The following is a 22,938-nucleotide window of genomic DNA, read 5'->3' on the forward strand; positions in this document are numbered from 1 at the left end:
AGAGTTTTGATGACCCTTGATAGTTGGGCACCTGTACAATCATGGGGTCCTGATGTAGATCCCCACTGGAGAGTTTTACCCACAGCAGAGCTTGATGGAGACTCCAGGAAGTGGACAGTTATTAGCATAATTAATGACCTTACTTGGAGTATTTTACAGGGTCAACAGCATTTGCCAATGGTGGCATGAGTCCTTTTCCCTGAAGAGGTGAATGGATGTAGCCTCCATAAGATAGCCTGCAGCATTGGTACCATTGGCTTGATGGCCTAAAGAGGGGGCCATGAGCAGGAAAGGAGCTCTCTTGGCTGCAATTAGCTCCTTAAAAGGGTAACTGGGCCTGCAGTGTCAGGTGTCTCCCATTCTCAACAGGACACCAGGCTTTCAGGCATTAGCCATCATATGTGTGGACTAGAGATATACCTGTGGTAAAACTGCAAAGGCAATAAGTGCAAACTTGGAGTTCAATGACATCAGGGTTTCAAAGCCTATGGTAAAATTCAGGCCATGGCATCAACGTAGTGAAAAAATAATAAATTAATGGTACTTGAGTTTTACTTATGTCCACTATTCCTTTTTGATCAATGGTCTAACATATTGACAGGCTGCCCACTTTGTGGAACTCATTATTCTCTAAAACTCAACTTTGTTTTCCATTTTTGGATAGTTGTTTTATTACAGTAACTTACTTCTGTATTGCAGAAAAAGATACATTTTGTCAAAGCTTTCCATCTTCTACTCATTTGGATAATCCACAAAAATACCATTTTGAAAGAAAACCATTTTGCAAGAAGTGTGTGCACTGAATGGTTGGCAGGTGGTTTCTGATTGGTAGATGTATTATCATGGAGATTGCACTAGTTAATGATGATTGACACTTAGCTGACAGGCTTTAAATTTTAAATCAAGCAGTTTGACTGTGATTGATCAAGGCATTGCCTTGATAACTTGGTAACCTGATGATTTATCAAGACCTGAAAAAAAACATTGCCATTAAAAAATGTCTAGTTAGAATATCAAAGATGAGAGAGGCTTGTTTTGTTTGCAAATATAAAATGAAAGCTCTTGTATTACCAGATAGTTAGAAGTCACATCAACTGTAGGATACCTTTCATGGATGTTCTCATTGTAAACTGGTCAGACTTAATAAATGAAAACATTTTATAACAAAGTAACTTATTTGACTGAATAAATGGTTTAGGTAATGAGCGATATTAGTAAATCTGCAGACAATTTGCTCTTGAAGATGAGTGAAGTGAACAAACCCATCAGGAAACATGAGTAAATAGACAGTTGTAAAACTGAATTTCTTAGATAGTTTACTAGGCTAGAATTTATTCAAAAACTTAAATAGGTCCACAATAATCATACTACCATATCTGCCCAATGGGCCTTGTCATTCTGATCTATGTTTTCACTCAGAATGTTCATTGGTAGCCTGTCTCCCACTTCTAGAATTCCCTTTCAGACCTTGAGAAAATAGTTTTACTACTTCTTTGATGTAAATGTTAGACAGCAGAGCGTAGGATCCACCCTTGTTCTTTCAGACACAGCTTATTTGTATCAGATGGTCTGAAGGTTTTCCAATGCTATAAAGATTACAACCCTAATTCTGTCATTCTTTGTGATCAGGCTGCAAGGTTTCACTGTGTGAAGATTTGGTCAACACTGTTTTTTCTATAAGAGTATGTAAAAGGCATTGTTTGCAAAATAACATCAATCCATGAGCACAAAGATGAGCCTTGGCTTAGGATCTTGATCTTCTACATGTAGCAAGATGCTTCAATTCAGGACCATCACCATTTTCCCAGAAAGCCTCTTCCTTCCTCTATTTGCAAGTATGAACATTGTGGATGCGTGTGCATTCTTGGCAGCTCACATGACAACACCAGTGGAAGACACAGTGACACTTCTCCCTACGTTTCTCAGTCCTTGTGTCATGTCCGCGGCCACAGCATAGCAACTCACATCCATCAATTCCATGTGATGTGATGTTGCACTTTCGGTGTCGCGTGCCAAATGAGCCAGTTGAAGGATTTGGGTTGCAGAAATTTGGCGATGTATCATAGTAGACCAAATCTCTCTCTGTTGGAGCTTTGAACAAAGTGTACTTGGGACGAAGGGTCTCCACCCAACCTCTGGACTCTCGATGTTTCTCCACGATCATCTCAGAGGCACTGTCATACTTATCTTTTAAGTAATCTCCAATCACACGGAAGTCAGGCTGTGACCACCAGCATGTCTTCACCTCACAGCTCCCTGATAGTCCATGACACTTGCACTTCAAGTGCATGTGGTCCAAAATGGCCTGAGAAGGAAATAGGACAGTTATTTTCATTATTCGGGCCATCCCTCATAACCAAGCAAAACATTGCAGTCAATTCAGATTGACTTAGGAAACAATGACCTGACAGAGCACATGATACATTTCAAATTCTGACACTATCCCTTCTGAATGGAGGAAGGAAAGTAATTCCATGAGCAATTTCTCTCCCACTTCTGAAAGCACTCACTATGGTGATAGAATCCCACAGGTCCCATCGGGCTACCAGTAACAATCTATATTGATTCGATAGTATTGGTTAGAATTTATTCAAAATCTTTAATAGGTCCACAATCTGCCCAATGGGCCTTGTTATAACGATCTATGTTTTCACTCAGAATGTTCATTGGTAACCTATCTCCTAACAAACCATGGAAAGTTGGAAAACTGAATTTATTAAATGAGTGTTTGACGGGCAATAGCAGATAGAATCCACCACAGGAACTCAGCTGATTTATTCATGACCTTCAGGGAAGGAAACGTACTTGGATCTAGGGCTGCAATTCACAATCCCTTTTGGTCAAGTAAACTTGGGCAATAAACAAAAAAAAGAGCTAGTGTAGCTTTTTTGGAACAAAGTGTCACGTGTGTGTGTGTGATTTACTGTAGGAAGTCCACAGCTCATGCCCCATGCAGCTGATGGAAAAACCAATCCAGGAGAACTGAAATAGAAATGCTGAAGAAGCCAGAATTACAAGAGACCAGATAGCTCAGAAGTAGAGCTTGAAGTATTTCTTAACCAGGGATCAACATAAGTCAGAGCATCGGAATAAGAACAACCTATTCTTCAGAGTTTAGGGATACAAGCTCAGATTTAGCTGCTGTGTATAGTTTACTACCACCTCACAGGATGCATTTGTCACAAAGCAACTATTCTTTGAAAGAGAGTGATTGTTGGGTGTTCTCAATTGCATGCACCTTTTCAATCACGTCATGGATGGTGCTTGTTTATCCCAAACTTGCTGAGATTTCACACTCCCAAACTTATTGAATACTAACCATGCGGCCGGCCTCATTGTTGTGCCGGTTCATGGCGGAACGGGCATCTGGCCTGTTCTCTCGGGCATCTGCAAACTCTCGTGACACCATGCTCCCGAACTCCACATCCTCACTGCATCCACCCCATTTCCAGCCTTCGCCCGGCTTGCCCTTGTGCCGGTTATCACAGCCGCAGATGTTTGCAGTGCCCTCAGCGCATGAGCGAGTAATGGCAAAGGCGACACCTGCCGAGGCGATGGCGTGAACAAAAGCAGATTCCCTTGTTGCTGCAATAAGAAATACACAAGGATAATTTATTTATAAGTTCAAAATCCTATAATTCATGGCAACACCAGAATTGGATGGATATGGCAGAAAAGTATTCCATATTGTATTTAACTTGTTGTGATGCACAGACATCACTGTAAACTCAGTATGGGTACTTGGAGCATTTACAACTCCTGTAGGGAGTTTGCCAGCTGAATGGCTGGTTTATGATCTAGATTGAAGCCAGCAGCATGGGTTCAATTCTCGCATGTGCTGAAGTTACCATGAAGGTTCTTCCTTTTCAACCACTGTCTTAGCTGAGACATTGTGATCTTCAAGTTATCCACCAACAGTCATCTTGTTTTCTCTCTCTCTTTCTCTATGGTCCTCTGTAACTATGGAGATTCTACTATATTACACCTATAGATAACATTATGCTGATTGTAGTCAAAATTAAAAATGTCACATGTGATATGATCTTTTCTCTTTCTCATTCAAACGAAGTACAATAAGGAACCTGAAAAGAAGGTGAAGTAAGTAACTGTGAAGCTGCCAGATTAGTAACCTGGCAATTATGACAAGACTTATTAATTGATTGTCAGTACCCAGTTTGGCCTATATTGAATGCAAGTCCCACTTCAATGTGGTTGACTCTTAACTGCCCTCTGAAGATTCCAGTGTAGCACAATTCCCAACTGATCAAGAGAACCTACCATGACTTTCTCAATCCCCATATAATGGGGATAAGAGTCATAGAGTCATAGAGATGTACAGCATGGAAACAAATCCTTTGGTCCAACTTGCCCATGCCAACCAGATATCCCAACCCAATCTACTCCCACCTGCCAGCACCCAGCCCATATCCCTCCAAAACTTTTCTATTCATAAATCATCCAGATGTTGCAATTGCACTAGCCTCCACCACTTCCTCTGGCAGCTCATTCCATACACGTACCACCCTATGCGTGAAAACATTGCCCCTTAGGTCTCTTTTATATCTTTCCCCTCTCACCCTAAACATATACCTTTTAGTTCTGGACTCCTCCACCCCAGGGAAAAAAACTTTGTCAATTTATCCTATTCATGCCCCTCATGATTTTATAAACCTCTATAAGGTCACCCCTCAGCCTCCGATGCTCCAGAGAAAAAGGTCCTAGTCTATTCAACCTCACCCAGTAGGTGAAATCCTCCAACCCTGGCAACATCCTTGTAAATCTTTTCTGAACCCTTGCAAGTTTCACAACATCTTTCCAATAGGACGGAGACCAGAATTGCACACAATATTCCAAAAGTGGCCAACCAATGTCCTGTACTCTATACTCTAACCAATAAAGTAAAGCACACCAAATGCCTTCCTCACTATTACTTTAACAATTACTTTAAATTCTTCCAATCCATTCTAACAATTGATTGCACTGTGTAAAAAAAAACTTGCTAATGCCTGTTTTAAAAATTGCCCTTCCCAATGTTGACTGCTTCCTGATTCTATCTAAAAACCTGTGCACCTTCATTTCTTATTGTTCCTCCTTGGGTAATCTGGAAATCTGGATATATAATTCTCCATATCTTCATACAAGTATTTGATAAATATGGTGAATGTTGAGGTTGAAGACCAGATCCCCAATGAAAACCGCGCATGGTCCCTAATCAAAGTAACTGCAAACCCAAAATGCAGATGTGTTGTGTAGTGTGAGAAACAACAGTCAAAATACAGTTTGGCAATACAGACAAGATTTCAATTTGTGCTCATTCAAGGAAGCCTCATTTTTGTGGACCATACTTTTGAAAATCATTTGCAGCGTGCCCTTAAATTTCTGATCTGGGCTCCCAGTAGATGAGGCTCCCAGCATGCACAGTCAGAGAGTGACCTCTTATTACTTTCAGCAATAAGATAGATTGGTCAAATTGGTATCCACTGTCTCTTTGTCACAGAGGAGGTATACTTTCCTCGAATAGTGACATAACTTAATTACCTTTATCCAAAACAGGTCCAAAAATTGCCAAATTATCCTCAACTGTTGTGCAATTCCATCTCCTCCCTCGAAACTGATGCTGGCATTCCTGAATCCCAATTTTCACTCCTTCTGCCACACTTGGCATAATTTCCATGTAATTCCGGCAAAACCGCAACTGCTTTGGGACAAGCCCAGGAATACTTCCGCACAGGATTGGCTGAGTTGCCAACGTTGAGTACTGATGACCAACTGCCAATGACCTGCAAGAAAAGAGAAGGCACTTTTAATCAGAAGTCAGAGGTCAGAGGAAGTAACTATCATTTATTTCCATGGATTCTTTTGAGGTTTAATGTAATGGTGAGAATGGGTGAGCACAGGTTGACATCTTAAGGGGGAAAATCAGCAGCGTTAATTTTGGCACCGATAAACTAAATCAAAGAACATGCATTTGTAGAGTATCTTTCATGACTTTTGGGATATCCCGAAGTAAGTTATGGTCAAAGAAATTTTAATGTTAAGTCATTATTATAATACAGAACTCATAGCACCCAAAATGTACACAGCAAGCTTCCACAAGCAGCAACATGATAACTTATAATTTTCTTTTAAGGAAGTGACCATAGTTGTGAATCAGTGTTGGCCAGGATAGTATGTATAATGCCTCATCTGTTAAACAATGTAGTACCAAGATTATGGTGGCATTGGTCCAATAAAGGTTGCTTTTACCCCAGCTCTGAATCTACTCCCCATACAGAATGAGCAGGGAAAAGGTCACATGAGCTTGTGCATACTCTCCTGAACATGAACTTATACTCTCTATTGCCAACCTTTTCACTTATACATATCTTTCTGATCAGTTTCCAATGGCAAAAGGTTAACACTAACCATTTGAACGTTTGCTATGCCAATTGTCACAAAATAGGTATGGAATCTAACCACTAGGTCACAGTGTGAAGTAAAGTTTCTTTCAATCTCATATTCCATTAGTCACCTTGTACACACAACAAAACAAAATATCATGGAAAATTTACTCAGTCTGCCATTTTTAAGTCACATTAAAAATCCAGACTCCCTTTGGTCCATAAATTGTCCATAATGTTCTGCTGCCTGAACATTTACACACAGGTGCTGACAGGTGTATAAAACAGAATCAGCATCATTCTGTACTTTCCCCATCAACACTTTATACTGGCTCTCCAAATTACACTGCACTTGACATCTTGCCTTACACACCCATGCTCTTTGATGCTTAAGTAGGATTCTTTAGCATTGCTTTACATACCTCTATTCTTTACCTGTGACACTGACAGTTGTATCATCTTTGCCTAGTCACCTGAACTGAATACTGCCCATTGTTACCATGCAAGTATCTCATTCTCTGCTCCAATCCTTTGTTCGCGTTTAATTCAATGTATTTGGGACTGACTCCAAGAACTTAAAAATGTAACAAAAATGAATGACAATGAATAATCATTTAACTCTTTTTCCACCTTCCTTCGATTTTTGCCACTTAATTTCTCATCTTGTAAAGCTGATCTAAGGTCAGTTCAAAATCTAGTCTCAGAACCTGTTACTCTAGCTGGTTTAAGAAAAAAAAGAGGCAAACTTCAGTCACTTTCTACTGCTCCTATGCCATAAAATGTGAATGCACCAGTATGTTGAGGGCTATAGAATTAGGCTTGCTGTGGTAACTTGATTTAATTGAGCAGCTTGCAATCATTCAAGGCTGGGCTTCTGCGATGTGGGCTACACAAACAAGGCAACATTCATTGCCCTTCACTAGATGCCCTAAGGATATCAAAAATTCATCATATATTGTGGAATGCAGTAGACTTATTGTTGATGGATTTTATCCCGCTCTCCTCTGAGTCATCGATACATAGTTCAGACCCCACTGTAGGACAGGTGTGCAGTGATGTCAACTGTATACTGGAACTTTGTTGGCTTAAGGAATTTTTTTTTTGTCAAGCACGCACTGCTGTAGTTTGTCAAAGGCTAAGCTGGATCAGCTGGTCTGGTGTTGAAGCTATATGTCAATAGTAGCCTTTCTTGAGAGAGGTGGCTGCAAATTGCAAATTGCAATATATTCTGAAATCTCTCCTTCAACATATATGGGAGGTGGAACACTTAGACAACATAGTTTCAGAACTGCAGAGGACTTTGCATTGGGAGAGGGGAGAATCCAAACATCATGATCAATGTCGATGCAAAAACAGAGGCAGGACAAGGAAAGACGTTCTACATATATAGTATGAGGAGCAAGATACAATTTAAAAGATTATAACCTCTGGAGTAATAAATAACCATGGAGCAAACTGGAATTGGACAAATAGAATTCAAGGAAGCAATGAATGGCTCAAACATTGGTACAACAGAAATGGGTTCTAGCTCATGGGACACTGGCAGCAGACCTGGGGAAAATGGAATCTGTACCATTGGGGAAATCTACATGTGACTGTGCTAGAGCTGATGTCCTCATGAGCCACATAACTAGGGAGATAGAGAGGGCTTGAAACTAAATTATAGGGGCAATGGATCAAATTTGGGAAGATGTGGTAACTCAAAGAGTGAACAGAAGGCAAGAGAGATAGGTCTTATTATAGGAAATAGTAAACAGGCCCGGGCAGTAAGAATAGAAGAGTACATACCTAACAGTAAATCACTGATAAGAATAGCAGTTACAAAAATAATAAAAGTACAAAACTAAACATTCTGTGATTGAATCTATGTAATATTCAGAACAAAACAAACAGATTGATAGCTCCACTAGAAATGAATAAATATGATCTAATAGTTATCGCAGAAGTAAGACTACAGGATGATATAGATTGGGACCCAAATATTGAGGAGTACAAGGCAGCTAGGAAAAAATAGAAGAGTAGCTCCATTAATCAATTTTTAGCAGGATAGGGAGAGAATACCCATGTTTAGAAAACCAGGAAACAGAAACAGATTGAGTTTGGATGAGAAATGATGAAGGCAAAAAGTCACAGTGGGAGTAGTATACAGGCCCCCGAACAGTAACTACACAGTAGGGTGGGTTTTAGAGGAATAAATAATGGGAGCTTGTCAGAAACATATGGCAATAGTCATGAGGACTTTTAATTTATGTATAGACTAAAAAATCTGATGAGCAAAAGTAGCCTTTAAGAGGAATTCATTGAATGTTTTTAGGCTAGCTTCTTAGAATAGTTTGGAGATGCTGGTGTTGGACTGAGGTATACAAAGTTAAAAATCACACATCATCAGGTGGTTTCGGAGCGGCACTCTGAAAGCTAGTGCTTCCAATTAAACCTGTTGGACTATAACCTGGTGTTGTGTGATTTTTAACCATGCTATACATGATATAGTACTGAACAATAAGAGAGTTAATTATTGGTCACTTTGTGAAGGTATCCCTAGATAGCTCCATTCATAATATGATTGAATGTTATATTCAGTTTGAGGGAGAGAGAAATGAATCCAAACTAGCATTTTGAACTTAAATAAGGGAAATTATGAGGGCATGAAAGCAGGAAGTGAACTGACAAATTAGGTTAAGGCACAGATGGATGTGGGTAATGGGTATAATCTTTTGGCCATTATGGAGACATGCCTACAAAAAAATCAAAGCAATCAGGGAACTATATATTCAAATGGATGTGACTTTTGAAAGGGCAGGCAGGAAGTAAATGATGGTGGCTCCTACAAGATGGGATAAGTAAGGTAGCAAGAAATGATCTTAGATTGGAGGATGTAGAATCTACATGGGCAGAAATAGCAAGATGAAAACTATACTGTGGGAGTAGTTTTTTGACTACTCCCTCTAACAGTAGCTGTATTGTAGGACAGAGACTAATCAGAGCATATAAAAAGGCAATACATTAATAACGGCTTACTTTATGAATTCTGACCTTGTTGTCCCTACCAAATTGATTTTCCCAATCTACAATGAAGATTAGAGCATATTGTGGACAGTTTCCTAGAGTAATGTGTTGTGAGTCCAAACAAAGATCAGGTTATTTTGATTTAGTAATGTGTGAGGTGCGTTTAATAGATGGTCTCAGAGTAAAAAGGCTCCCAAGAAATACTGACTATAACATGGTAGAACTAAACATCGAGAGTGAGAGTAAGAAGCTTGGGTCAGAATTGTCTAAACGCAAATAAGGGTAATTAAAAAGGAGTGAGGAAGGAGTTGGGTGGAGTGGACTAGGAAATGGGTTTAGCAGAAAAGAAAGCCGATGAACAAAGCAGAGGTTTAAGAAATAGTTTACGACTCACAACAAAAATGTTTTCCATTGAGGAAGAAGGATTGTAGGTAGGGAATAAACCAACTATGAGGTAAAAACAATGACTGCACATTCTGGAAACCAGATTCTGGATCAGTGGTGCTGGAAGAGCACAGCAGTTCAGGCAGCCTGAACTGCTGTGCTCTTCCAGCACCACTGATCCAGAATAAACCAACTATGGTTAACCAAGAAAGTTGAGGATAGCATGAAATGATAATTAAAAACAAAAATGAGGCAAATATTAGAGGTAAGCCAGAGAAATGGGAATTTTGTGAAAGCCAACAAAAGATGAGCCAAACATAATTATGAGAGAGAAAATAAACTAGCAAGAAATACAAAAAATGGACAGTGAGGGCTTCTTAAAACAAATACCCGACAAAGGAGTGGCACTCCAAAAGCTTGAGATTTCAAATAAACCTGTTGGACTATAACCTGGTGTTGTATGACTTCTGACTTTGAGGTAATATGCACCTGGCAAGTCTGGCTGAGAGGGCAAAGCACAAAATGGCAAGACAGACAACACAAGGTAGGGATGCTGTCAGCATTTATGAGCTGGTCCAATGTCCCCAGGGCATATTCTGTACCACTCTGAACAGCAATGGCAATTTGGGTTCCAGGAGCCCAATTTTTCAACTGAAAAATAAAGGCCTACTGTCTGAGATAGGTGGAGCTTCATATAACAATAGCACTTTTTCAAAATGTCAGCAACGTTTTGGTCTGTGTTACGGAGGCTGTAAAGGTACATTTAATCGTAAGTGATGAGGCAAAAACATCTGTTATTATTGGTAGGTAACATAAGTAACCTATTGATATTTATTCTCTTCTGTCTTTCCTATTTTCATCTATTCTCCTTTCCTAATTCCTATTTTCTTGCACTGTTTCTCCAACAGTAGCACTAGTTGTAGGGCCTATGTTCTGACCAATGCTCAATCGTCAATCATCACCACCAAAAACAAACCACGTTCTTTGAAAATTCATTAGTGTTGTTTCTTTGTAATCATATTCCGTAAAACTGAAGGCTGCCACATTGCCTAAAACACTGTAAATACACTTTGACTAATTCATTGTAAATAGGCTTTTCGGATGTTTCGGAGATCTGAGGGTAGTACTAAATGTAGCTTCCTCTTTTCTAAACTTTTGTACATTTTATACAAGAAGTTAATATTTATGCACATATTTGCAAAAGCAAATGGATTGACTATAGGCTGCTGGCTGACCAGCACTGTAATACATACCAACATCTGCAATAAATAATGCACAGGAAGGTCTCTGCTATCCTTAATTTAACATTACTGTAGCCTGTTATTCAACACCTTTACATATCAACCGAGAAAACTATCACAAACTGACAGTACTTTAAACAATTGGAAGCTGAAGAACGACCAAGACAAATATGCATGACATTTATGCATTTGAATTAGAGGAAAACACAAAAACTAAGGGGATTAAAATGGAAATCAAAAAATCAAAGGGATAAACTTGGTAAAACATTTTAGGGGTATGTTACTCTGGACAATTTTCAAAGACAAGGAAGGGAAAGAACTTAGATAACAAACTCAAGATGTCCTAAAGTGCTTACAGCCAGAAAAGTTGACTTGACATGCACAGTCATACTTCTGAAAACATGAAAGCTAATTCGCACTGCAAGAATTCTGTAGAGAATCCCTGCTGAGAGCAGGATGTGACAATGTGAGGGTGGTCCTGGATGGCCAGGGTGAGGTTAATAACTTAAACATATAATCCAGTTGAAGATATTGCCTTATATGCTAAGAGCTGAAAATGTGTTGCTGGTTAAAGCACAGCAGGTTAGGCAGCATCCAAGGAACAGGAAATTCGACGTTTCGGGCCAGAGCCCTTCATCAGGAATTGACTATAGGCTGCTGGCTGACCAGCACTGTAATACATACCAACATCTGCAATAAATAATGCACAGGAAGGTCTCTGCTATCCTTAATTTAACATTACTGTAGCCTGTTATTCAACACCTTTACATATCAACCGAGAAAACTATCACATACTGACAGTACTTTAAACAAATTGGAAGCTGAAGAAAGACCAAGACAAATATGCATGACATTTATGCATTTGAATTAGAGGAAAACACAAAAACTAAGGGGATTAAAATGGAAATCGAAAAATCAAAGGGATAAACTTGGTAAAACATCCTTGGATGCTGCCTAACCTGCTGTGCTTTAACCAGCAACACATTTTCAGCTCTGATCTCCAGCATCTGCAGACCTCACTTTTTACTCTTATATGCTAAGAGCCAGGGTCAGGAGGCAGAATAAAGAAAGATGTCAAACAGGTCAGTTTTGCTAGTCAGGTTTCCTCTACAGAGGGGACAAAGTTTGGTCAACTACTATTCACACCATGTGACACTTTTGATCACCTGCAGAAACTTTTTATTCAGCTTGTAAACACTTTATTCACAACATTTGTATGATCTTTTGATCTCTCTGCCTATAAATTCTGTGCCTGTGTGCTTCTCTTCACTGCATCTGATGAAGAAGCAGCACTCTGAAAGCTTGTGATTTCAAATAAACCTGCTGGACAAGAATCTGGTGTTGTGTGATTTCTGACCTTGTCCACCCCAGTCCAACATCAGCACCTCCACGTCATGACTCCAAAGACACATTAGGAGTGTTGTCAAAGGCTGACTAACTGAGTCTGACCCTCACCCATAGGAATCCCAAGCAACCTGGGACATTGTAAGCATATATTAAAAATCACCAAGTAATAGTATAAAGAGAGTATTTATCGGTTGTGCCATTTCAATATCCAGAGGAAACTCCTGAAACAAGTAGTATAGGAACGGGTCCTTTCTATAGAGTTCAAATCTAACAACAGGGCTTGATAGTCAAGGAAGTCGTGATAAAATGTGCATAATTTTTCTTTTGTTTATTCATAGGATGTGGATGCTGCTGGCTGGCCCAGAATTTATTACTCATCCCTAATTACCCTCCTGAACTGCTGTAGTCCATTTGATGCAGGTAGATTCACAATGCCACAATTTAAATATATTAAAATCACTTTCAGCATCTGGTTTCCAAATAATGACAAATTGACATGAATTTTTTTTAAGGTTTTCTTTTAAACAAAACTAAAGATCAGAAAGTCCTTCCAGAACAGTGTCCTAAGCATTGCTTAGAAAGGAAGTGACTGTAGACGATTTTGTGTGTTAATGGAAAATTAACTAACTTATGAAGGTTTATGACAAGGTGGCTAAACAGTGAAAACCATTAGCTTGTCTTCACTTATAATAATCAAAGACTGATTTTCGTTCAGAAAACCCAAAGACTGAAAGCTTTTATGGCATTTCAGAGGAGATCTGACTACGATCAGAAACAATTTTAGTTCTCTCCAAAAGAGATCAGGAGAAGCAGTCACCTCAGTAGAAAAGTTAATGTTTGTATGACATCTAAACCAGGATTGAATGGTTAAAAGTTCTCAGTTTTGACAGTATTTATATAAGTTGACTCGACAGGACAGCAACTGGGGAAAGTCAGTTAAGTTGCATTTAAACACTTTATATTGGGGGGGGGGGGGAAGAAGTAATTTCTCAGGCATTGATGGCATTGAAAAATAGATTGAAAACTTTGTTTTGCATAATTGTTTGAGATTTTTCTAAACACTTATGTATTATGTACCTTTTGCAACCGAAGGGCAGGCAACACACATAGATTTGCCATATGTTAAGTATCCTGGCAGCTCTCTTTCATTAATTCAGCCAAATATTCTCACCTTCTCCCTATCCTTTCCTTCTTTGATCCTCCTGTTAAAAGGTTGTTTCTGTCCCTACTCTTCTAGCATGATTCATACTATGAGGCTGAAGAGGCAAGATATCCTGGACTTCACACATTTTCACCGAGTGTGTTTGGTATTCTCAACAGTCTCTGCTATGAGTTAAAGTCAATTCAGGGTAGACAGTTCATTGTATTTAATCTGTGCTGTATCTGTTAGTAGGTTTTATAGAACAACCTAAAATGAGGTTTACTCTGGATTTAAACTGTGCTGTATTTGAATTGTTGGTATTTGAAAGACAATTTCTCTTCTGACCTGTAACTGATTTGCCTGTCTTCAATGTCCGTGCCTTCCGTTTCACTCCATTGTTTATATAAAATACAGAAATCAGAAATCTTTCAGACATCACACAACCAGACAGCTTCACTTGTTTCTTTCTGCTGCATATTATTTTTTCTGATTTCTTTGATCCAGGTTCCTGTGAAGGTGACGGATTCCACAAAGGGTCAGGTTACACACATCCAACCCACATTACATACGGACACCTGCTACATCAGGTTCTTAGTACTCATTTGTGGTTAGGATAATGGCACACCATCATTTAATGATCTGTGGATTGGCTGAGAGGTGGATAAAAATGTTACTAGTGGTTTCAGACTTAGAGGAGAAGAATACGTCATGAAGAAATATCTGTCCTTTTTCTGTTTAGGAGTTACTCAATTTCTAAGTCTCTGTCTTCACTTTCAATCACTCTGCAAATCTCATGTATAATTATTGGCACTGTATTCACACATTACCTTCATTCTTAATGACTTATAGAGTCGTAGAGATGTACAGCATGGAAACAGACCCTTCGGTCCAACCCGTCCATGCCGACCAGATATCCCAACCCAATCTAGTCCCACCTGCCAGCACCCGGCCCATGTCCCCCCAAACCCTTCCTATTCATACACCCATCCAAATGCCTCTTAAATGTTGCAATTATACCAGCCTCCACCACTTCCTCTGGCAGCTCATTCCATACACGTACCACCCTCTGCGTGAAAAAGTTGCCCCTTAGGTCTCTTTTATATCTTTCCCCTCTCACTCTAAACCTATGTCCTCTAGTCCTGGACTCCCCGACGCCAGGGAAAAGACTTTGCCTATTTACCCTATCCAGATTAACTCTTCTATTTATTATCAATCCCTCCTTGTTTGTTTGAAAAAGCTTACACACATACACACACCAACAGTACTAACATGCCCTAAACTCACCCTCATCATCCCCTCCATCTTAGGACAGCATAAAAAGTTTGACCAAACTGTGATAACAGCACATATTGTTCACTGTGTACAATTTAATCAGTGGTGAATTAAATGAGTTAGCACTTTATTAATTGTCATTTATATGAATTATTTGTATGAGAATTTAGGAGACGTGGTTAGTAAGTTTGCAGATGACATCAAAATTGATGGTATAGTAGTCAATAAAAAAAATTATCTAAGATTACATAGAGATCTTCACCAATTGGGTCAATGCACTGAGGAGTTGCAAAATAGAGTTTAATTTTGATATGTGAGATATTGCATTTTCGTAAAACTCACAAGGACAGGATGTATAAAGTTAATGGTAGGGACCTGTGTAGTGTTGTTCAACAGAGAGACCTAGGGGTTCAGCTGCATAATTCATTGAAATTTGTGTCACATGTAGACAAGGTGGTTGAGAAGGCATTTAACATGCTTGCCTTTATTACCTAGATTTTTAAGTATAGAAGTTGGGACATCATGTTGAGGTTGTACAGGATGTTGGTGAGACCGGTTCTGGGCAGTTCTGCTCATCCTATTACAGGAAGATATTATTAAATTGGAAAGAGTTCAGAAAACGTTTACCAGGATATTGCCAGGAATGGAAGGCTTGAGTCATAAAGATAAGCTGGATAAGCTGAGACTTTTTTTTCCACTGGAGCATAGCCCTTCAGTCCTTGTAAATCTTTTCTGAACCTTCTCCAATTTAACAATATCCTTCCTATAGCAGGACCACCAGAATTGCACACAGTAGTCCAAAAGTGGCCTCACCAATGTCCTGTACAACCTCATCATGATGTCTCAACTCTTATACTAAGCAATGAAGGCAAGCATGTTAAAGACCTTCTTAAGCACCCTTTCTACCTGTGCTGCAACTTTTAAAGAACTATGTACCTGAACCCTTAGGTTTCTCTGATCTACAACATTACCCAGGGCACTACCACTAATTGTAGAAGTCCTGCTGTCTCTCCATGGATGTTACCTGACCCGCTGTGATCTCTCACATTTGTTGTTTTCAGTCCTGCCCTTGTTCACTTTATTAAAATGCAATACCTCACATTTATCCAAATTAAACTCCATCTGCCATTAATAAAATCATTGCTTATTCTTCTAAACACCAATGTATGTAGATACAGCCTAAACATTTTCTTATAGGATAATACCTTCATCCCAGGAATGAGTCAAGTGATCATTCTCTGAATTGCTTCTAACAAGGTTGCATTGCAATCCAATTTACTTGAAATAAGGGTTAATATTCTATCAACAATTTTTATTAATGAATTTTCCTGCACAACACCACCAATGAAATAACGGGTTCAAGGTGAAGATCTTGAGGCAGTTAGATATCTTTTTTTTGTTTTGCCCATATTCTGAAAGTAAACAAGAGTAGTCAAATCTTGTTCAACATTCAAGAAAAGATAGCAATATTATACCAGTACCATAATGTTAGTTTAAATGCTAATCTGAACCATAATCTTTACTTCAAACATGAGTCTACAAAACTACATAACCAACCTCTCAATAATTTACATTATATGCATAAGCAAAATAAATACTAAAATGTACCAGTGACACATCAATTTTAAACTCTCCTGTCAGTGTAGCAATGTGCCATCTGTTGATCTTTTGCCATTCTTTCTAAATGGTGTCTGAAATCAGAACAATACTAACTACTGTCTGACGTAAGATCACTATAAATTTAGCATATTTTCTCTTATACTCAGTACACCAAATGTGAAGTGTATAACTCATAAAACTTTATTACTTACTTTGTCCTTACATACTCTTTTAAAGATCGATGTTTCTGAACACCTAAGCCTTCTGACTTTTTTCTCAATAGCTTTACTCCCTTGCATTTTCCTGCAATAAATTTCACAATTTACCTTATCTGCCTCATCTACTTATCTGTGTTATACTGAAACTGTTTCCTGAACTCTTCATGGTTTTCATTGTTCATAATTTTTATGTAATTTACAAATATTGATATCATAAATAATCTACTGTCGAATGATATATTTGAAGGAGAATAACAATACAAACAATTGCCTCTGGGGTTTAAATTTTCTTGTACATGGATTCATAGGACGATATATCCCATAAGGAGGCCATTTGCCCCATTATGCCTTACTGGTTCTGTATGTCATCCAATTAGTAAAGCCATTTCCTGGCCTTTTCTCTTTGCTCTGCAATTTTGTTATGTTTAAGTAATTATCTAATTCCCTTTGCAAGTTATTGAATTGGCTTCCATTACCCTTTTAGGCAGTGTATTCATAATAATTTAATGGGTGGAATTTCATACCCTCCCACATGGCAAGTTTGGTGGTGTTAGGACATTTAGTTGGGTGGGAGAGTGACAGATGGGGAGGAGGGTATGGTTGCCTTCTCATCTCTATCCTGATTAGATTCATGGTGCCAATGTTAATGGGTGGCCTTCTCACCGAACAATTACAATCAAGTTGGCAACTTCAATCCCACTTGAGGCCTAATTGTACTAGTGTTGGTATTCACTCAGCATCAGGGAATGGATGTGCTATGTTGGAAAACCTTCTTGTGGTTCCTTGTGAACTTCAGGGTGTGAACAATATGTGAAGTCCTTCACTCAAAGACAGTCAGTACCTAGTCAAATGACCCTGCAGTGGGAAGGTATGGTGTGCTGACAACCCCACCAATAACTCTACTCCCATCCTAACCCAAGGCCACATCATGCCATCACACACCTGTGGCCTGAGTCCATGGTGACCAAAGGGTGGCTGGGTAGAGTACTGGCAGCAAACATCAACCCAGCAGTAGCACTGCCAAACAGTGAAGAGCTGTTTGATTTGCCTGCAGTTATTAGAGATGGAATCTTTGCCTCAGGTCCTTGATCTTGAGGAATGCACACCACTGCCCAGTCAAGTGCTGACTGGTATTTGATTTGACAGACCATCTGAAAAGGGGTAATGTGCGGTTACTTGCCAGCTGCAGGATAAGACTCCTATCACCTCTTTTAAATACTACCCACTGCTTCAATGGTCCCTTTTAAAATATTAGATGATTACATGATTAAGCCTCCCAAATGACATCCAAAGACCTTAAAAAATGTAAGCAGACATCTACTGAATTCCTTTTATTCATACAGGTATTATTTCAAAGAACTCTGTTAATATGCCAGGCATAATTTGCCTTTTAATTGTTTATGTTCACTGTCCTAATAGGTTCATACCTTCACAGTGAAAATTAATTTCATCCTGTAATATGGATGCTAAACATTGAGCCACAATTTGTGTTCTGTTCATTGGTCTAGAGCATTTATCATTGTAGATTATTCAAAGGTGGTAATTGTTATACAAGGCAGTTAGTACCTTGAAGCACTTGACATTGTGTGATAATCATATGTATTAGGACTGTTTTTGAGAGGAGCCAACAGTTGTGTAGTGCTTCTTTCATTGCAGTGTGTCAATACCAAATGTTTCATTAGCAGTAACATGTGCTTACTTTTAACTTAAGCCTGATATCTCAGGAGAGAAATCATATACCATGGGGTGTCACACAGTGAAGCATTAAGTAATATGTAATACCTCTACACTTTTCATCATGATTGGACCTTGCTTCTGCAAAAGAAGCATCATTCCCCATTTGTGAGCATCATTCCCCATTTGCTATTAACTAATACCAAGAAAAAGATTTGGTGGCAGTGAATTTATACAAGGCTAAGAAACATCTTAGGTGATTCCAGAGAACATGACTGCACAGCATTACACTCTACATGCAGTGTAGGCATCTGAAATTATACCACAGGAGCACAGGTGACCATTACAGTCTCATGTAATATGTTAACACTGCTCATCTTCTGAAGAAATATTCAGATTTACAAAAAAGTTCTAGCTGTCTAAGAATAAGAAAGAAGAAAAAAAATCCATTCAGAAAGCTGCGTGTTTTTAAATATTCAGCAGTTGAAAGAACACAGAGCCAGTCAATCTCTGATTGCAACAGGCAGCAGTTAAAAAAGAACAGCAATAATAAGACATCTCTGGACACATAAACAACTAGAAACAGTGAAAAATATTGAAAAGTTTGTGTAGACAGACACTTCTAAGCAAATATAAAATCTCATGTCCTTTGGACAGAATTAAACTGAACTGGATGAAGAGACCATTCATACAATATAGAATTGCTTCAGGATTGAAGCAGTCCAGATAGAGCAAGTGAACATTTTTTTTATTCTTTATCCCTAGCAGATCATGTGTTAAAATTTCAGAATACAAAAGGAGAGACAGAAACCTTTGTTAATGTTAGAGTCAGAGTCAGAGTTGTACAGCACGGAAACAGACTCTTCCATCTAACTCATCCATGCCAACCAGATATCCTAAATTAATCTAGTCCCATTTGCCAGCATTTGGCCAATATCCCTCTAAGTCCTTCCTATTCATGTATCCATCCAGATTCCTTTTAATGTATATTATTATAAGAGCTTTTGACAATTACTCTTCATCTGTACCAATGTTATAAATCAGAAGAGCAAGATTTAATAGAAGAATATGGCTTCCTGAAGAACCTGTTGAAAACTTTATTAATTACCGTTATGCATTATTAGAATTTTGTGACTTTGGTGATTCACAAGCCGAACTAATTCAAGTCAGAATTACTGTCGGAATGTTTGTTCATTTATTTTAGATATATGACCATCACAGATTATCACATATTGGAACGATCTATTCAGATAGTGGGAGAAGCTGAACTTCAAAACTAGCATAGAAGAATGATGGAAACCGAAAGCCATCCTTCCTTTAGAAGCTCATCAGATACCGTCAACTCTCTAAGGCACAAATACATCAAAACACTGTAGGTTAGTCTTTTTAAAGCCTTTTAATGTTAGAAGTTACTGTTCTAGGTTTGGAATTAAAATAAACTCATAACCAGAAACAAAGTCCAGCTTTATCTCAATTAAAAAAAAGGATAAAACACCAAACATCCAAAACAATCATAGCACCTCTGAATTTATAGTGATTACTTACACAGAGAGGTTAACACCTTACAGCAAGTGTCTTTGGAAGAAAACCCAGACTACCAAAACATAGCTTCATCGGAACATGATGAAATGCCACCTTTGGAAGATGTGAATCAACTATTGCTTTGGGTAACAGGTGACTCATGCGAACTAGATATGTCAAAGATTGTACAGGTTAACAGTCATCCAAATAAATGTAAACTTTGTGTGGCAAGTGTTCCTATTTTACCTGAACAAATCACTTGGTTAAAGAGAGAGAGGCTATAGCAACCCTGACAGAGAATGCCATGGCACAAGTAGGACAGGGCTCAAAATCAAAAGAAAACATTCTTAAAATACAGAAATCAATACAATTTAGAATAAGTGCATCTCATCAGAAACTAACACTTCTCACTTCTCAGCAGAAAAGCATGCTTTGCTTTTAAAATTCCACAGTATTTGGAAATACCTCAACCACCTTAGAAGCCAAATGCGGTTGATCAATATAACTTCACTTAACAGGATGAAGACTTCATAGGTTTCAAAAGAATGTTTACTGGTCATAAGAGAAAAACATACACCACTGAAGATTAATTATATTGGTATCCAACAATTATTCATCTGAAGATCAGAAGATACGACTAAATTCACAGGTTTGGAGGAATTATCCAAATGTCTTCCTATCTAAAGTAAATTTTGGAATCTGATCATCAGACTTTCTTGACACCACAACCATCAGGAGTTAATACTAGAAGCTTGATACAGCCAATTCAGATGTTCCAGGCAGTACCAAAACAGCTCAGTCAGCTTGACTATTTATGATAGTGTAGAATAAGGGGAACACTCATTTAAAACTGAAATGTGAAGAAATGAAGATGTGGAATTTTCTACCCGAGAGAGTTGTGGAAGCTAAATAATAAAGTATTCAAAAAGAAGGAAGACAGATTTTTGAAATATCTGGGAATTGAAGACTAGCATGAACCAGTACAAAACAAGCACTGAGGCCTGGACTAGATCAACCATAATCCTGCTGAATGGCAGAGTAGAATTGAATGGCCTATTTCCGTTCCTAATTCTGATGTACTAATGATTGAACATGAAAAATGACACTACTGTCCAATTGCACTTGCATTGAAGTGGAAGGATAGAGTCTACCTGAGTAAAAAAACCAAAAGGAAAAGATTGCTTCTCTCTGAAACATAACTATGTTCTCTGACATGATTTGAGAAAACTAAGGATCCTCCAAGAGAAGCAAATGTTCAGCAGTGTCATGGATGCTCACGAACATCTTCTGCAAAATGGAAATCAAATCTCTACCACCTTTCCAGGATAGCAATAAACTGCCCTGATTGTCTTGTCTTTGAGCAGTAGACTTTCAACCTGATCCACTTGTCAGCCATTTGTCTCGTCAGAATCTTAGAAGGAGATGGAGTAGCAATAAACCTGCTTTACTTATTTGAAATAATTGAGTCCAGCATTTAATATACAGAAAAAGGCAATGGGCTGGCAATTGCAAAGGGTGGGAAAGTGCTGGCTGGGGTTATAAAAGACAGTCAGGACTAAAACTGACATTATGTCATTAGCTCTGTCCATCAGGATATAAAGGGCTAGTTCTGCGAAGAGCTGACCATTGTGCTGTACCAGTGCCCAGAGTAGCCTCGCTGTGAACACCACAATGTTTCAGCACAAGTAATGTGTACTTACTTTTAAGTTGAGCCTGATGAACAAAATGTACTGCAGACATAATGTAACTAGCTGTTAATGTATGTGTACAAACATTTACCATAGGCATTCTTCTCTATTTGGTATGAGTAAACTAGACAGATATTACGAAGAAGGAATGGTGTCAGTGAGTGTACACAAAGCATCTCTGGTAGTTCCAGAGAATGTGGCACATTCCATTATGCCATGGTGAAAACACTGGGATCAAAATTATATAAATAATTGCCCAAGTTATTTAATTCTGTGAATAGCTGGTGATTTAGTGGTAATGCCACTGGGTTTAGAACCTTAGGCCAAAGCTCGCAGAACATAAATACATAGAATATAAGAGCAAGCCTTTAAGCCTGTTCTGCTATGGCTGAACTCAATATCATGTTCCCGTTTCCTTCCCATATCTTTTGATCCCTTTAGTCCTAAGAACTATATGTACATCTTTCTTGAAAGTCTTCAATGTTTTGGCCTTAATTTCGTGTGACAGAGAATTCCACTGGCTCATTACTGTCTATGTGAAGAGAAGTCCAGTCATCCCTGTCCTAAAAGCCTACCCCCTTATCCTGAGACTGTGATCCCTAGTTCTGGACTGTCTGGACACTGGGAACATCTTTCCTATATCTACCTTGTTAATCCTGTTAGAATTTTATTAGTTTATATGAGAATGCCTCTCATTCCTCTAAACTCTAATGAATTTTGATCCAATGCCTTCACTCTACATCAGTCCTGCCACCCCAGTAATTAGTCTGATAAACCTTCTTAATATTCCCTTACTAACAAGAATAGGAGAAAGTGAGGACTGCAGATGCTGGAGATCAGAGCTGAAAATGTGTTGCTGGAAAAATGCAGCAGGTCAGGCAGCATCCAAGGAGGAGGAGAATCAACATTTCGGGCATGAGCCCTTCTTCAGGAATCCTTTTCCAGCAACACATTTTCAGCTCTAATAACAAGAATATCCTTCTTCAGATAAGGATACCAAAACTTCATGCAATACTCCAGGCGTGGTCTCACTGAGAACCTGCACAATTTCAGCAAGACATCTCTGCTTCTGTACTCAAATCTTCTCACTTTGATGGCCAAAATGCTATTTGCCTTCTTCTGCTGCACCTGCTTACCTTCAGTGAACCCTGATCTCACTGCGCCATCTCCTTCTCCGATTTATCACCATTCAGTATTAACTTGTCCAAATCACATTGAAGCATCTCTACATTCCCCTCACAATTCACCATCTCACCCAACTTTATGTCATCTGCAAACTGTGAGATGTGATACATGTTTTCCTCATCTAAATGATTAATATACATTGTGAAGAGTTGAGGTCCAAACACGGATTCCTGGGCTGCCCAAATAGTCATTGCCTGCCACTTGGAAAATGTCCCATTTTTTCCTACTCTTTGTCTCCGATCTGCCCACCAGTTCTAAATTCTTTCCAACGCACACCACTCC

General features: G+C 38.7%; 1 protein-coding gene across 1 annotated transcript in view; it reads right to left on the bottom strand.

The window, feature by feature from the left end:
• Window positions 1-1,064: 1,064 nt before the first annotated feature.
• Window positions 1,065-22,938, bottom strand: part of wnt3a (wingless-type MMTV integration site family, member 3A) — a 71,599-nt gene continuing 49,725 nt past the window's right edge. The window contains exons 2-4 of the mRNA XM_060824449.1: window positions 5,539-5,780; window positions 3,320-3,585; window positions 1,065-2,305 (exon numbers count right to left, since the gene is read on the bottom strand). Coding sequence (XP_060680432.1) covers window positions 1,826-2,305; window positions 3,320-3,585; window positions 5,539-5,780 — 988 coding nt within the window. The 3' untranslated portion in view covers window positions 1,065-1,825. The remainder of the gene's footprint in view (window positions 2,306-3,319; window positions 3,586-5,538; window positions 5,781-22,938) is intronic.

The sequence above is a fragment of the Hemiscyllium ocellatum genome, chromosome 4, assembly GCF_020745735.1.
Source record: "Hemiscyllium ocellatum isolate sHemOce1 chromosome 4, sHemOce1.pat.X.cur, whole genome shotgun sequence".
Taxonomy (NCBI): Eukaryota; Metazoa; Chordata; class Chondrichthyes; order Orectolobiformes; family Hemiscylliidae; genus Hemiscyllium; species Hemiscyllium ocellatum.